Source organism: Phoxinus phoxinus (assembly GCF_949152265.1).
Source record: "Phoxinus phoxinus genome assembly, chromosome: 14".
In the NCBI taxonomy this organism is placed as follows: Eukaryota; Metazoa; Chordata; class Actinopteri; order Cypriniformes; family Leuciscidae; genus Phoxinus; species Phoxinus phoxinus.
This window is the reverse complement of record NC_136889.1, coordinates 12,796,965-12,814,269: the sequence shown is the minus strand read 5'-3', so window position 1 is coordinate 12,814,269 and position 17,305 is coordinate 12,796,965. Positions and strand designations below refer to the sequence as shown.

The 17,305-nt window shown below is 36.0% G+C and overlaps 4 protein-coding genes across 4 annotated transcripts; all 4 read left to right on the top strand.

Annotated features, from left to right (window-relative positions):
- The first annotated feature begins 5 nt into the window (after window positions 1-5).
- Window positions 6-4,637, top strand: LOC307010636 (phenazine biosynthesis-like domain-containing protein). The gene is made up of 9 exons (XM_079635479.1): window positions 6-958; window positions 1,401-1,497; window positions 1,575-1,673; window positions 1,757-1,866; window positions 1,973-2,002; window positions 2,087-2,175; window positions 3,703-3,878; window positions 4,073-4,135; window positions 4,328-4,637. The coding sequence occupies exons 1-9, from the start codon at window positions 875-877 to the stop codon at window positions 4,438-4,440; spliced, it is 861 nt and encodes a 286-aa protein (XP_079491605.1). The 5' UTR covers window positions 6-874; the 3' UTR covers window positions 4,441-4,637.
- Window positions 4,638-5,371: 734 nt separating this feature from the next.
- On the top strand, window positions 5,372-8,900 carry LOC307010637 (phenazine biosynthesis-like domain-containing protein). Its single transcript, XM_079635480.1, has 9 exons — window positions 5,372-5,602; window positions 5,721-5,817; window positions 5,895-5,993; window positions 6,077-6,186; window positions 6,300-6,329; window positions 6,414-6,502; window positions 8,030-8,205; window positions 8,400-8,462; window positions 8,655-8,900. The coding sequence occupies exons 1-9, from the start codon at window positions 5,519-5,521 to the stop codon at window positions 8,765-8,767; spliced, it is 861 nt and encodes a 286-aa protein (XP_079491606.1). The 5' UTR covers window positions 5,372-5,518; the 3' UTR covers window positions 8,768-8,900.
- A 790-nt stretch (window positions 8,901-9,690) lies between these two features.
- LOC307010638 (phenazine biosynthesis-like domain-containing protein) lies at window positions 9,691-13,480 on the top strand. Its single transcript, XM_079635481.1, has 9 exons — window positions 9,691-9,929; window positions 10,048-10,144; window positions 10,222-10,320; window positions 10,404-10,513; window positions 10,627-10,656; window positions 10,741-10,829; window positions 12,601-12,776; window positions 12,970-13,032; window positions 13,211-13,480. Exons 1-9 carry the CDS (start codon window positions 9,846-9,848, stop codon window positions 13,321-13,323), a joined length of 861 nt encoding a protein of 286 aa, XP_079491607.1. The 5' UTR covers window positions 9,691-9,845; the 3' UTR covers window positions 13,324-13,480.
- A 1,212-nt stretch (window positions 13,481-14,692) lies between these two features.
- Window positions 14,693-17,297, top strand: pbld (phenazine biosynthesis like protein domain containing). Its single transcript, XM_079635482.1, has 9 exons — window positions 14,693-14,807; window positions 14,913-15,009; window positions 15,104-15,202; window positions 15,286-15,395; window positions 15,510-15,539; window positions 15,622-15,710; window positions 15,885-16,060; window positions 16,219-16,281; window positions 16,414-17,297. Exons 1-9 carry the CDS (start codon window positions 14,724-14,726, stop codon window positions 16,524-16,526), a joined length of 861 nt encoding a protein of 286 aa, XP_079491608.1. The 5' UTR covers window positions 14,693-14,723; the 3' UTR covers window positions 16,527-17,297.
- The last annotated feature ends 8 nt before the right edge of the window (window positions 17,298-17,305 follow it).

The window sequence follows — 17,305 nt, the reverse complement described above, 5'->3', positions numbered from 1 at the left end:
TACTACCGCGACAGAATCTGCAGCTCTACAAACAAATACAGCTGTGGGAAGTAAAGAAAGCCAGTGAAGCTAATTCCACTTAGATTTCCCCCTTAAATATAAGTTACGAATGTCCATTAACACAGTAATGCAGAGAAAATAAATAAAATGTAAATCACGCAAATAAATGAGTTTTTGACAGTGACATTTTCAACATTCAAAATGATTCATTATAGATAATATTGAATATAACAATATTGAAACGGACTGGAATCATGATACATTTGCACTTTTTATTAAATGTCTTTAATTACAATGTACTAACATTTAAATTAATAATTTGATACAATACACTTATTGAGTATACATAGATGTGTTATGATGTATTTATATTTTTAAAAATATATTTGCATGAAATTACATCCATATTTAGCTACATCTACTGTGTAATTACACGATTGCCCCTATAACCATTGACCTTAACTCCATAAAACTGTCCCTTACCTAACCCATATTTCATGTAGCAGTACAAGTGTCTTGCAATACAGAACACAATAAATACAATGTACCAAACTATTTTTTACACAAGTATACAGTAATTAAAGACACCCAATATAAAGTGACCCTGTCCCTGATTCCTGTTAATTCTATGCCTATCTAAAAGGTAAAAAGTAAAATAGCAATAAATTACTATAGTTTACATTTCATTGTTTTTAATTAGCTTTAACACTCAATGATATGAGTAAATCATGTCAAAGAAACATTCGGAAATCTTGTTGCCTGTAACTTTAAAATGGGGTGTTACACTGGGGTCAAAGTCTCAGCAAGCCTCTAAGCACTGGACTGTGAATTCCTAAACGTGCTAAAACTGCTGCCTTTAAAACAGCAGCAACAAATGGAAATCCCTATATTTACTGTTGATGCTTTTACTAATTTACCTTTCAAAGGTAATCCTGCTGCAGTATGTCTTACAGAGCATGTAAGTATTACACTATTACAAGACATTTTTTTGTTTTCTTTTCACAAACTAGTTTCTTACCATTTACATATGTTAGCACTTAAAAGTATCTAACACTTTACAATAAGGTTTCATTGTTGACATTAGTTAAGTACATTAACAAACTAATGAACAATAATTCTACAGTATTTATTAATAGCTAATGTTAATCTCAACATTTATTTACTAATACATTTTTAAGATCAAAAGTAGCATCTGCTAACATTAGCGGATGCACTGTGAACCAACAAGAACATTTTAATGATCTAACATTAATAAATGCTGTAAAATATATTGCTAACTGTTAGTTAATGCATTATCTAATGTTAACAAATTATACATTATTGTAAAGTGTAACTAAAATATTATATATTAATACATATGTAATATATATGTAATATATATTTTTCTGTAATACATTTAGGAGCTGCAAGATGATCTTTATCAAAGCATTGCCGCTGAGATGAATTTATCAGAGACTGCTTTCATCACAAGACGGAATTCTAAGGATTTTTCCTCAGGTATTCTGCTGCTGAGATGCATGTTGAATTACTCAAACAACTCTTATTTACATTTTGAATCTGATGTATTTTGAAAGGTGCGAAGTTTGGGTTACGCTGGTTTACCCCCACAACTGAGGTTGCACTATGTGGACATGCAACACTGGCCTCAGCAGCAGTGCTCTTTTACATTAAAAGTAAGAAACGCTCGTCCTGACATTAATCGTTTACCTAAAAAACAATGGACTGACTATTCAAAAAGCTCAATATCATCACACAGAGAATATCAACCCTGTTGTGGTGTTTGAGACGATGAGTGGGGATCTTTATGTGCGCCAGCATGAAGAATCTCTAATAATGGACTTCCCCTTAAACAAACCAAAGCCCCAGGTATGACCAAAAGACACCTCGTGGACACTTTCTTAAAAAAAAACAAATGAAGACTCATTCAAGTAGTTGCTCTTGGTCTAAATATATAGATTTTTTTTATTTGCAGGACCAGCATGAAATCAAGGATCTGTTAAAAGTAAGTTTGCCAGAGAGTAGTTCAGTATCATATTAGGTTTCCAAAATGATATAAAGAGAAACAAGCTTTTATGTTCATTTTCAGGCTGCTGTTGGAGACTTACCCATTCAGGATGTGTGCTACTGTCCAACAACAAAGAAACTAATGATTCGTCTAGCTGACACATGCGACAGGTAATGCTGGACATTCTCAGGCAATTCAGAAAATAACAAGAAAGAAAATAAGTATTATGCAGGGCGTAGTTTACAAATACATTGTTGATGAATATTGGGGGGTGGGGGTGTTGTACTTGCAATAACCGAAACAAGCAAGGGACATTCTATTAACGTTCGTCCAGTAACGTTAATAGAACTTGTGAACTTGTTCAATGTTATCTGGTCTTCAATAATGTTCTTAAAAGGTTAGCACAAAAACATTATTTATACATTGTTTGTTTTATACAATGTTTGGAGAAAATGTTCTTAGAACAACATCCTTGGAACATATTTTAGACATGTAGAATGACAACAAACTTCAAAAGAATAAGGCTGTGTGTGCCATTTTAAAAGAACATCCTTGGAATGTGGAAAAGTTGTGTAGCCTGTCCCATAGTTATTATTTCTAACTTTTCTCTTAAATTTATGTAAAGGTTATGCAAGTGTTAGAATTAAACACTTTCAAAACAATGGTCATGAAATCACTATATTGTCATTAGTATTTGATGAATGTTCTCATAATGTTGACAGAAAACATTCTTTGAACAACATTCTTCAATTGTCATTTAAATATTAAAATCACTATCTTTTGGCTTTAAAGGTTGGATGCAACACTGCAAAATCCCCTGTGTTTCATTAACACCTCTCAATGTTCATATATGTCCACACTACAGAGTTAATTGACCGTTCGCAAAGCCCCGCCCCCTCTATTTACTGTTATGTCCGACAAGCTACGCCGCTCTCACGCCACACCATGTTCTCACGCAGTGAAAAATACATAGCGGAGCAGAGAGGACACTGACAACACACTGACAGACAGGACAGACCAGGTTACTTTTGATATTAAAACTAGTCTCACCTTTCAAATTTGGTCATTTTTTTAAAGAAATTTAAACACTAAAACCATTTTGTGACTCTTTATGTGTCTGACAGATCGCTGAGCATCAGTTAAAGCTGCTTGTGAACCGATCATCTCTTCCTTCTAGTTCATTTATAGCATCAAATAAACATGAATGAACATAAGGAATGTTGTTTTAACCACGGAAAGTTCACAGACAAAAAGGTTTTAGGTGCTTATATAATCATATCCTACATAAACAAGTATTTGTTAACTATATTACTTTATTGCAGTTATGTTAACAACCAACTTCGCATGTGTGGATGATACGACAAAAGACAATTTTTGCAAAAATAAACAAACGAATAAATAAATCTCTCAAGCTAGGGAGCATGCCCCGGGATCCCACTAAATCTTCACACTTGTATATTGAACCTTGAAGAGTTCTGGCATATGCTTCATAGAACCTGAATGAAGCAGCTCGTAAACTATACTTTATCACTATGAAAAATAACCCGTATGAAGTATTAGACATTTCTCCTTATATAAAACCTTTGGTATAAAGGCTTCTATAAAATGGAGTCAAGAACTCTAGGGTTCTATGTTGAACAACTGAACATTTTCTTCTAAGAGTGTCTGCAAGTTCGTTGGCTGTTTGTTGTTGGCAGATCTGAACTTACATCTTTGAGGCCTGAACCAGAAGCTCTGCTGAAAAACGAGTCTACTGGGAAGATTAAAGGCGTCATTGTTACAATGAAAGGAGCTCCGACTGCACAGCCTGGATATGACTTCTATTCCCGTTACTTTGCCCCTTGGTTTGGTATCCCTGAAGATCCAGTCACTGGTGAGCTGAAATGATCAACATAGGACTCTAAATTCAAAAACTACAATACAAGTGGAAAAATATGTAGTAGTTTCCACATTTGAATGTAAAGCCATGAATTTGAATGGATATGTACAATAACACTAGTCACCATAATGTCATATGAATTTGATTAAAAATTACTGATTTAAAAGACTAATAATTATTTTTAAAAGGGTCTGCACACACAGTTCTCGCTGGCTACTGGTCTGAAAAGCTGAATAAAAAGAAAATGTTGGGTAAAGGCCTTTTTCTCCCTTTATTGTCCTAGAATAAAAAACAGAATCCACATTAAAATGAAGCTGATAATGTCACTAGTCCACATAAATTATATAAGTAAATAGTTTTCTCAATAAGCTTGAATAAAATGCATAAAAACTGTATTTTTCCTCACAATAAAGTACTTATCCCTTCTATATTTGTTTTTCCAGCCTACCAGTGCTCCAGTCGTGGAGGGGAACTGGAGCTGGAGCTCAGGGATGACGGTCGACTCAACATCAGCGGTCGGGCGCAGATCATTCTTCAGGGAACACTTAAAATCTAGACAACTTGCTCAATCTACTTTTTGAATCTGTAATTTAATGAAATCATATTCATTGTCTTTATTAATAAAGAGCTGCAAACTGATGTTTTTCACCTAGTGGGTAAATATGGCCAAAATTCTAATAAATTGAGATTAGGAGACTAAATAACATTTTGTAAACATTATACTTTCTGATTAAAAACTAAGTCTGTGAAATCAAATGACTGTTTAAATAATTTTGTTGCAAAATATTAATGAAATTGTCTGCTGGGCAAAGTAAGGCTCAGGCATTTTGGTTCATGATGACATGATAGCATCACACAGTTGCTGCAGATTTGTCGGCTCCACATTCATGATGCGAATCTCCCGTTCCACCAAATCCAAGGTGCTCTATTGGATTGAGATCTGGTGATTGTGAAGGCCATTTGAGGGAAGCAAACTAATTGTCATGTTGAAAAAAAAACAGTTTGAGATGATTTGAGCTTTGTGATGGCACATTATTCTGCTGGAAGTAGCCATCAGAGCATTGGTACACTGTGGTCATAAAGGGATGGACATGGTCAGCAACAATACTCAAGCTGTGGGGTTTAAACAATGCTCAATTGGTACTAAGAGGCTCAAAATGTGCAAAGAAAATATCCCCCACACACCATTACACCACCAACAGTAGCATGAACCATTGATTCAAGGCAGTATGGATCCATGCTTTAAAGTTCTATAAGTCAAATTCTGACCCTACCATCTGAATGTAGCAGCAGAAATCGAGAATCAGACCGGGCAACATTATTCCAGTCTTCTATTGTTTAATTTTGGGTGCGTAATGATTGCTGAGATGGCACATTCTGACAGGACTAAAAATCACTGAGAAGCTCTGGTAATAATTACTTTACCCGTCCCCACCTCCCTATGTTAAACTAATCCAATCCGAATAGGGCTTAGAGTGAAAAGTTAATCTAAAAAGAAATTTTGAAATCTTAATTCTGTACCTTTAACCTGAGCTGTTATATAGGGTTCAAAGTCTAACCTGATTTCAAATACTGCTCTAAGAATACCTAAAAGATACGAGACAAAACCCCCGAGAGCTGAAGAGCTGTAATCAATGGAAATTCCAATATTTACTGTTGACGCTTTTACCAATGTACCTTTCAAAGGTAATCCTGCTGCAATATGTCTCATGGAGAATGTAAGTACACTATCACAAGACTGTCTTCTAAATACACTAACTTATTATTCATGGTAATAAAATGTAAATGTGTTAGCATGTTACAATGTAATAAAATGTTTCTTTGTAATACATTTAGGAGCTGCAAGATGATCTTTATCAAAGCATTGCCGCTGAGATGAATTTATCAGAGACTGCTTTCATCACAAGACGGAATTCTAAGGATTTTTCCTCAGGTATTCTGCTGCTGAGATGCATGTTGAATTACTCAAACAACTCTTATTTACATTTTGAATCTGATGTATTTTGAAAGGTGCGAAGTTTGGGTTACGCTGGTTTACCCCCACAACTGAGGTTGCACTATGTGGACATGCAACACTGGCCTCAGCAGCAGTGCTCTTTTACATTAAAAGTAAGAAACGCTCGTCCTGACATGAATCTTTTACCAAAAAACAATGGACATGACTATTCTAAAAGCACAATATCATCACACAGAGAATATCAACCCTGTTGTGGTGTTTGAGACGATGAGTGGGGATCTTTATGTGCGCCAGCATGAAGAATCTCTAATAATGGACTTCCCCTTAAACAAACCAAAGCCTCAGGTATGACCAAAAGACACCTTGTGGTCACTTTCTTCAATAAAACTAATGTAGATTCTCAGGATCATTCAAATAGTTGCTCTTGGTCTATATTTATAGATTTTTTTATTTTGCAGGACCAACATGAATTCAAAGATCTGTTGAAAGTACGTTTTCCATGGCATCATTTAGCATCATATTAGGTTTTCAATATAACAAAAGGAAAAACAAGCTTTTATGTTCATTTTCAGGCTGCTGTTGGAGACTTACCCATTCAGGATGTGTGCTACTGTCCAACAACATGGAATCTAATGATTCGTCTAGCTGACACATGCGACAGGTAATGCTGGACATTCTCAGGCAATTCAGAAAATAACAAGAAAGAAAATAAGTATTATGCAGGGCGTAGTTTACAAATACATTGTTGATGAATATTGGGGGGTGGGGGTGTTGTACTTGCAATAACCGAAACAAGCAAGGGACATTCTATTAACGTTCGTCCAGTAACGTTAATAGAACTTGTGAACTTGTTCAATGTTATCTGGTCTTCAATAATGTTCTTAAAAGGTTAGCACAAAAACATTATTTATACATTGTTTGTTTTATACAATGTTTGGAGAAAATGTTCTTAGAACAACATCCTTGGAACATATTTTAGACATGTAGAATGACAACAAACTTCAAAAGAATAAGGCTGTGTGTGCCATTTTAAAAGAACATCCTTGGAATGTGGAAAAGTTGTGTAGCCTGTCCCATAGTTATTATTTCTAACTTTTCTCTTAAATTTATGTAAAGGTTATGCAAGTGTTAGAATTAAACACTTTCAAAACAATGGTCATGAAATCACTATATTGTCATTAGTATTTGATGAATGTTCTCATAATGTTGACAGAAAACATTCTTTGAACAACATTCTTCAATTGTCATTTAAATATTAAAATCACTATCTTTTGGCTTTAAAGGTTGGATGCAACACTGCAAAATCCCCTGTGTTTCATTAACACCTCTCAATGTTCATATATGTCCACACTACAGAGTTAATTGACCGTTCGCAAAGCCCCGCCCCCTCTATTTACTGTTATGTCCGACAAGCTACGCCGCTCTCACGCCACACCATGTTCTCACGCAGTGAAAAATACATAGCGGAGCAGAGAGGACACTGACAACACACTGACAGACAGGACAGACCAGGTTACTTTTGATATTAAAACTAGTCTCACCTTTCAAATTTGGTCATTTTTTTAAAGAAATTTAAACACTAAAACCATTTTGTGACTCTTTATGTGTCTGACAGATCGCTGAGCATCAGTTAAAGCTGCTTGTGAACCGATCATCTCTTCCTTCTAGTTCATTTATAGCATCAAATAAACATGAATGAACATAAGGAATGTTGTTTTAACCACGGAAAGTTCACAGACAAAAAGGTTTTAGGTGCTTATATAATCATATCCTACATAAACAAGTATTTGTTAACTATATTACTTTATTGCAGTTATGTTAACAACCAACTTCGCATGTGTGGATGATACGACAAAAGACAATTTTTGCAAAAATAAACAAACGAATAAATAAATCTCTCAAGCTAGGGAGCATGCCCCGGGATCCCACTAAATCTTCACACTTGTATATTGAACCTTGAAGAGTTCTGGCATATGCTTCATAGAACCTGAATGAAGCAGCTCGTAAACTATACTTTATCACTATGAAAAATAACCCGTATGAAGTATTAGACATTTCTCCTTATATAAAACCTTTGGTATAAAGGCTTCTATAAAATGGAGTCAAGAACTCTAGGGTTCTATGTTGAACAACTGAACATTTTCTTCTAAGAGTGTCTGCAAGTTCGTTGGCTGTTTGTTGTTGGCAGATCTGAACTTACATCTTTGAGGCCTGAACCAGAAGCTCTGCTGAAAAACGAGTCTACTGGGAAGATTAAAGGCGTCATTGTTACAATGAAAGGAGCTCCGACTGCACAGCCTGGATATGACTTCTATTCCCGTTACTTTGCCCCTTGGTTTGGTATCCCTGAAGATCCAGTCACTGGTGAGCTGAAATGATCAACATAGGACTCTAAATTCAAAAACTACAATACAAGTGGAAAAATATGTAGTAGTTTCCACATTTGAATGTAAAGCCATGAATTTGAATGGATATGTACAATAACACTAGTCACCATAATGTCATATGAATTTGATTAAAAATTACTGATTTAAAAGACTAATAATTATTTTTAAAAGGGTCTGCACACACAGTTCTCGCTGGCTACTGGTCTGAAAAGCTGAATAAAAAGAAAATGTTGGGTAAAGGCCTTTTTCTCCCTTTATTGTCCTAGAATAAAAAACAGAATCCACATTAAAATGAAGCTGATAATGTCACTAGTCCACATAAATTATATAAGTAAATAGTTTTCTCAATAAGCTTGAATAAAATGCATAAAAACTGTATTTTTCCTCACAATAAAGTACTTATCCCTTCTATATTTGTTTTTCCAGCCTACCAGTGCTCCAGTCGTGGAGGGGAACTGGAGCTGGAGCTCAGGGATGACGGTCGACTCAACATCAGCGGTCGGGCGCAGATCATTCTTCAGGGAACACTTAAAATCTAGACAACTTGCTCAATCTACTTTTTGAATCTGTAATTTAATGAAATCATATTCATTGTCTTTATTAATAAAGAGCTGCAAACTGATGTTTTTCACCTAGTGGGTAAATATGGCCAAAATTCTAATAAATTGAGATTAGGAGACTAAATAACATTTTGTAAACATTATACTTTCTGATTAAAAACTAAGTCTGTGAAATCAAATGACTGTTTAAATAATTTTGTTGCAAAATATTAATGAAATTGTCTGCTGGGCAAAGTAAGGCTCAGGCATTTTGGTTCATGATGACATGATAGCATCACACAGTTGCTGCAGATTTGTCGGCTCCACATTCATGATGCGAATCTCCCGTTCCACCAAATCCAAGGTGCTCTATTGGATTGAGATCTGGTGATTGTGAAGGCCATTTGAGGGAAGCAAACTAATTGTCATGTTGAAAAAAAAACAGTTTGAGATGATTTGAGCTTTGTGATGGCACATTATTCTGCTGGAAGTAGCCATCAGAGCATTGGTACACTGTGGTCATAAAGGGATGGACATGGTCAGCAACAATACTCAAGCTGTGGGGTTTAAACAATGCTCAATTGGTACTAAGAGGCTCAAAATGTGCAAAGAAAATATCCCCCACACACCATTACACCACCAACAGTAGCATGAACCATTGATTCAAGGCAGTATGGATCCATGCTTTAAAGTTCTATAAGTCAAATTCTGACCCTACCATCTGAATGTAGCAGCAGAAATCGAGAATCAGACCGGGCAACATTATTCCAGTCTTCTATTGTTTAATTTTGGGTGCGTAATGATTGCTGAGATGGCACATTCTGACAGGACTAAAAATCACTGAGAAGCTCTGGTAATAATTACTTTACCCGTCCCCACCTCCCTATGTTAAACTAATCCAATCCGAATAGGGCTTAGAGTGAAAAGTTAATCTAAAAAGAAATTTTGAAATCTTAATTCTGTACCTTTAACCTGAGCTGTTATATAGGGTTCAAAGTCTAACCTGATTTCAAATACTGCTCTAAGAATACCTAAAAGATACGAGACAAAACCCCCGAGAGCTGAAGAGCTGTAATCAATGGAAATTCCAATATTTACTGTTGACGCTTTTACCAATGTACCTTTCAAAGGTAATCCTGCTGCAATATGTCTCATGGAGAATGTAAGTACACTATCACAAGACTGTCTTCTAAATACACTAACTTATTATTCATGGTAATAAAATGTAAATGTGTTAGCATGTTACAATGTAATAAAATGTTTCTTTGTAATACATTTAGGAGCTGCAAGATGATCTTTATCAAAGCATTGCCGCTGAGATGAATTTATCAGAGACTGCTTTCATCACAAGACGGAATTCTAAGGATTTTTCCTCAGGTATTCTGCTGCTGAGATGCATGTTGAATTACTCAAACAACTCTTATTTACATTTTGAATCTGATGTATTTTGAAAGGTGCGAAGTTTGGGTTACGCTGGTTTACCCCCACAACTGAGGTTGCACTATGTGGACATGCAACACTGGCCTCAGCAGCAGTGCTCTTTTACATTAAAAGTAAGAAACGCTCGTCCTGACATGAATCTTTTACCAAAAAACAATGGACATGACTATTCTAAAAGCACAATATCATCACACAGAGAATATCAACCCTGTTGTGGTGTTTGAGACGATGAGTGGGGATCTTTATGTGCGCCAGCATGAAGAATCTCTAATAATGGACTTCCCCTTAAACAAACCAAAGCCTCAGGTATGACCAAAAGACACCTTGTGGTCACTTTCTTCAATAAAACTAATGTAGATTCTCAGGATCATTCAAATAGTTGCTCTTGGTCTATATTTATAGATTTTTTTATTTTGCAGGACCAACATGAATTCAAAGATCTGTTGAAAGTACGTTTTCCATGGCATCATTTAGCATCATATTAGGTTTTCAATATAACAAAAGGAAAAACAAGCTTTTATGTTCATTTTCAGGCTGCTGTTGGAGACTTACCCATTCAGGATGTGTGCTACTGTCCAACAACATGGAATCTAATGATTCGTCTAGCTGACACATGCGACAGGTAATGCTGGACATTCTCAGGCAATTCTGAAAATAACAAGAAAGAAAATAAGACTGATGATGGCATTGTATTTGTTAGATGAGATGATTAATGTCAAGAGAGAAATAGAAGACGGCCAGCTCAAAGCAAAATTAAATCAAAGCAAACAGCTTTGCAACAGAAAAGAGAATTATTGAAAATTTATTTTTGAATTTATTTTTTTTAAAGCAACGATCAACTAGAGATTGAACTTGTATCAGGGTTCCTACACATTTTCCATTTCAAAATTCCATACTTTTCCAGACTCAAATTTCAAATCTTCTCTGTAGATTTTCAGACCATATTAAAAGTGCCCCATTATGCTTTTTCAAATATTCCCTTTCATGCTATGTGTAATGCAGCTCTCTGCAAAGGTATGAAAATGAAAGAGCACGCAATAAATTAAGTTATTGTTTCTCAAAAGAAAGAATCGACTTTTAACCACCTAAACCGAGTCATCAGGAATTTGAATCCCACTTCCGTGACGGCTACACATCACTGGGTAACCAACCTGGTCACACTAAATGCGTCCCTAGCACCTATTGTGTTTATCGTGCAATTTATACGTGAGAATTAGTTTTTACGTGCACAGGATACGCATGGGTAGGTTTAGTAGTGGTGTGGGCTTCCGACAAGCACTGTAAGTGGTAGACCAATCACAGCAGAGTAGGCTCGTGACAAGGAGGGATTTAAAGAGACTGAATCATCCAACCTGTGTGTGAATCATGAAAAATGTGGTGATGTGCAATGTATATTATGAGAAAATGAAAGCGTTTTTTGTAGGAGACCTCCAAAGCAAAATTAGTATTTTCAGTCCCCCAAAAATGATTTTAAGCCAGTTATTTATATATTCTGCTGTAGTGTCAGTAGACATAGGTTATATATAAAACCAGAAATTGTAATGCGCAAGCATGCAAAACAATTCACGTGCACATGTGAATAGTTTCTCGAGGGCACAAAAAAGTTTATAATATACACTACTGTGCAAAAGTCTTAGCCATGTCAGTATTTTCACCCCAAAAAGTGGATCTAAGCCGGTATCACGTCCGTGTCCCATCATGACAGTTTCATAGCATCCCTCCACCACCCCATCACCTCACTCTTGGCTGGTTTTCTATCCCAGTCAAAGGGGATAAATTACTATATCTGATTTCATGTATGTGTGAACTCGTGAATGCACAGCATTTTTTATTATTATTATTTTAAATTCATTAGATTTTCTATTATAGAAAACTAAACAGGGGCAATAGTCTGGAAATGTAAATATTTTTCCATACTCTGCTTTTTTTTTTTCATACTTTTCCAGACCTGGAAATTACTCAAATCAAATTCCATACTTTTCCATACTTTTCCAAACCCCGTAGGAACCCTGTTGTATGTTGGTAACATTCTCCAAAAAATAAGTTTCAATAAGTACTGTATAAGTTAAGTTTTTGCATCTAAAAGTTCTACTGTATATAGAACCTTGAAGGGTTCAGCCAGGTGCTTCATATAGAGCCTTTTAAGGGTATAAATTCTGGGATAACTGTATGGATTTATTTTGCTGTAATTAAATTGTATGAATTAAGCACCTTGTAAACATATTTATCACTATATAGAAAAAAAACCTGTTTGAAGTATTATGCAATCATTTAAGACATTTCTGGAATCAAATGGAGTAAAGAACTCTATTCTTCGGTTCTATATTGAACCACTGAACCTTTTCTTATAAGAGTGTCTGCAAGGACTGTTTGTGACAGTTTGTTGTTGGCAGATCTGAACTTACATCTTTGAGGCCTGAACCAGAAGCTCTACTGAAAAACGAATCTACTGGGAAGCTTAAAGGCGTCATTGTTACAATGAAAGGAGCTCCGACTGCACAGCCCGGATATGACTTCTATTCCCGTTACTTTGCCCCTTGGTATGGAGTCCCTGAAGATCCAGTCTGTGGTGAGCTGAAATGATCAACATAGGACTCTAAATTCAAAAACTACAAAACATGTGGAGAAATATTTCGAAGTTCCCACATGTGAGTGTAAAGCCATGAATTCTAATGAACATGTACTGTACAATGACACCTAGTCACCATAATGTCATATGAATTTGATTCATGCTTTAAAAGTCTAATAATTCTTTTTAAAAGGGTCTGCACACACAGTTCTCGCTGGCTACTGGTCTGAAAAGCTGAATAAAAAGAAAATGTTGGGTAAAGGCCTTTTCTCCCCTTTATTGTCCTAGAATAAAAAACAGAATCCACATTAAAACAAAGCTGATAATGTCACTAGTCCACATAAATTAAGTTAATAGTTCTCAAAAAGCTTGAATAAAATACTGTATTTTTCCTCACAATAAAGTACTTATCCCTTCTATATTTGTTTTTCCAGCCTACCAGTGCTCCAGTCGTGGAGGGGAACTGGAGCTGGAGCTCAGGGATGACGGTCGACTCAACATCAGCGGTCAGGCGCAGATCATTCTTCAGGGAACACTTAAAATCTAGACAACTTGCTCAATCTACTTTTTGAATCTGTGAATAATTTAATGGAATCATGCCAATTTTTTTTTTTCTTAAAGAGCTGCAAACTGATTTTTCACTTAGTGTGTGAATATGCCCAAAATTGTAATAAATTGAAATTAGGAGACTAAACACATTTTTTGTAAACATTCTACTACTATCTGATTAAAAACTATAAGTCTGAAATCCAAATGAATATTTAATTCATTTATAATTAAATATAAATAAAGTTGTCTGTTGGGCAGAGTAAGGCTAGATCTTCTGTGTTACAGTCATAAGGAGTTTATACAGTAGTAGGCTACGCACGCACACACACACACACACTATTAGGTACACCTTGCTGGTGCCGGGTTAGACCTCTTTTGTCTTCAGAAATCTTTGTGGCATAGATTCAACAAGGTGCTGGAAACATTTCTCAGAGATTTTGGTCTGAAAATGCCTCGTTGATGCCAGAGTTCAGAGGAGAATGGCCAGACTGGTTCGAGCTGATAGAAAGCCAACAGTAACTCAAATAACCACTCGTTACAAGGTATCCAGAAGAGCATCTCTGAACTCACAACTTGTCGAACCCTGAAGCAGATGGGCTACAGCAGAAGACCACACCAGGTGACACTCCTGTCAGCTAAGAATAGGCTACAATTCACACGGGCTCACCAAAATTGGACAATAGAAGATTGGAAAAACATTGCCTGGTCTGATAACATAACATTGTTATCAGATGTTAACATAACATTGCCGTAAATAACATAAAAGCATGGATCCAACCTGTCTTGTATCAATGGCCTACTGTTGGTGGTGTAATGGTGTGGGGGATATTTTCTCAACACACTTCCCACCCCTTAGTACCAATTGAGCATTGTTTATTGTTGCTGACCATGTCCATCCCTTTATGACCACAGTGTACCAATGCTCTGATGGCTGCTTCCAGCAAGATAACATGCCACGTCAGAAAGCTCATATCATCTCAAACTGTTTTCTTGAACATGACAATTAGTTCACTTCACTCAAATGGCCTTCACAATCACCAGATCTTAATCCAATAGAGCACCTTGGATTTGGTGGAACAGGAGATTCGCATCATGGATGTGTAGCCGACAAATCTGCAGCAACTGTGTGATGCTATCATGTCATTATGGACCTGTCTGTCCTATCTGCCTGTCTCTGTCTGTATACGTCTAAAAAACGACAGACAGAAAGAAAGATAGAATTTTAAGGATAATATAACAGTGAAAAGTCCATCTAGAAAGACATTTTGAAATCTCAAGTCTGTACCTTTAAACAGTTGTTATATCATAAGGTTCAAAGTCTAACTTGATTTCAAATACTGCTCTAAGAATACCTAAAAGGTACGAGAAAAACCCCCGAGAGCTGAAGAGCTGTAATCAATGGAAATTCCAATATTTACTGTTGACGCTTTTACCAATGTACCTTTCAAAGGTAATCCTGCTGCAATATGTCTAATGGACAATGTAAGTATTATTCTATCACAAGAATATAGATTAGATATTCATGGTAATAAAATGTAAATGTCTTTATGCAAAACGTTATAAAATGTTTCTCTGGAATACATTTAGGAGCTGCAAGATGATCTTTATCAAAGCATTGCCGCTGAGATGAATTTATCAGAGACTGCCTTCATCACAAGACGGAATTCTAAGGATTTTTCCTCAGGTATTCTGCTGCTGAGATGCATGTTGAATTACTCAAACAACTCTTATTTACATTTTGAATTTGATATATTTTCAATGTATTATCAAACTTCGAGGTGCAAAGTTTGGGTTACGCTGGTTTAGCCCTAAAACTGAGGTTGCACTATGTGGACATGCAACACTGGCCTCAGCAGCAGTGCTCTTTTACATTAAAAGTAAGAAACGCTCGTCCTGACATTAATCTTTTACCAAAAAACAATGGACATGACTATTCTAAAAGCACAATATCATCACACAGAGAATATCAACCCTGTTGTGGTGTTTGAGACGATGAGTGGGGATCTTTATGTGCGCCAGCATGAAGAATCTCTAATAATTGACTTCCCCTTAAACAAACCAAAGCCCCAGGTATGACCAAAAGACACCTCGTGGACACTTTCTTAAACAAAAACTAAAATGGACTCAATCAAGTACGGTAGTTGCTTTTGTTCTGAATTTAAGTTTTGAATGCTTTATTTGCAGGACCAACATGAAATCAAGGATCTTTTGAAGGTAACGCTGCCAGTTAGTATTTCTGTTTTTTGTAAGACACAAGCAGAAAATATTTTGACACCATTTTGACTTTTATTTGCAGGCTGCTGTTGGAGACTTACCTATTCAGGATGTGTGCTACAGTCCATCCACAAAGAAACTAATGATTCGTCTAGCTGACACCTGCGACAGGTACTGATGGACATTTCTTTGCAGAGAAAAATCAATCCATTACAAATTCTATGTGAAGTACATTTAAAATGTTTTAGTGCAAAATTCAGTCAGAGAAAAAAAAAAATCTATCTACAATTTACAACACCGTATGCTAAACATTCTGCAGTGTTGTTAATTCTTTATTGTTGGTAGGTCTGAACTTATCTCTTTGAGGCCAGAGGCAAAGACTCTTCTGAGAAATGAGACCACTGGTAAGATTAAAAGTCTCATTGTTACATTGAAAGGACCACAGACCACTCAGTCTGGATATGACTTCTACTCCCGTGTCTTCGCACCCTGGGTTGGTGTCCCTGAAGATCCAGTCACTGGTGAGCAGAACATTCAAAAGCCATTTGAATGAGAAATGTGTACAATTTAAACTCAGAAATATTACTAAACCATCAAGATGGGCTTACCTGGACGTGCACAAGAGAAATGAATGCTTGCCTGCAATCAATGCATTGTACTTCAACTTTATTTCTAAAAGGGTCTGCACATACAGTCCTTGCTGGCTATTGGTCTGAGAAGCTGGAGAAAAAGAAAATGATGGGTAATTAATCTAAATACATCAATGAACAAGTTTAAAAGGAAACTTCCAAGGACGAGTAACTCTAAAGGTCTGCTAACATTAACAAAACAAGCTTGAATAAGACATTTATCTCAGCTATGTTTGTTTTTCTAGCTTACCAGTGTTCCAGTCGTGGTGGTGAGGTAAAGATGCAGATAAGAGAGGACGGTCGACTGGACATCATTGGTCAGGCGCAGATCATTCTTCAGGGAACTTTTAAAATCTAGACAATCTTGCACAACCAATTCATTGAATTTGCGGAGTTTTGATGGAAATCAAGTGCATTTAATTTTCACTTTATATTAATGTGAGGGTACATTTTAAGTTACGTGCCATTTAATACAATTTATACAACGGTTCGTTCTGGTGCTAGATTCTGATTGGCTGTGAGCCTTTTCCAGTCCAGAGCAATTGATTGCCTATATGGATGAATCACAGTCCTGCTGATATATGAGCAATATCACAAGTAGCCGTGCGATATTGCTCACAGCCATGCTGATACAGAGCCGTGTCGCACGGCTACGTAAATAAATATAATCAACAAAAAAACCCTCTTTTGTGCAGAACTACCTTCCGCCACAGATTAAAATTTCAAGTCAACAGTTACTAATTCAAAACTAGCATCAACTGATCAGTGTTCAAAAAATGCTGGGGAATCATTGAACTTTAAGTGACCCTACAAGAGCCTGAAAAAAGAAAAGAAAAAAGATATATCACATTTTAAAGAAGAAAAAAATGAATCCACTGACTTTCAAAACTGCTTCATGGAAATGACTTTCGACTTCGAGGACCTTGATAGAAATGTAGTGGAGTGAAAAGTACAATATTTGTCTTTCAAATGTAGTTAAAGTCGTAAGTTTCCAGAAAAAATTATACTCAAGTGAAGTACAGATGCACAAAAAGTGTACTTAAGAACAGTACTCAAGTAAATGTACTTTGTTACTGTCCACCCTTGATGCATGTTATTTATATAAAATATTACTTATTGAAAAATAATTCAGGGGAT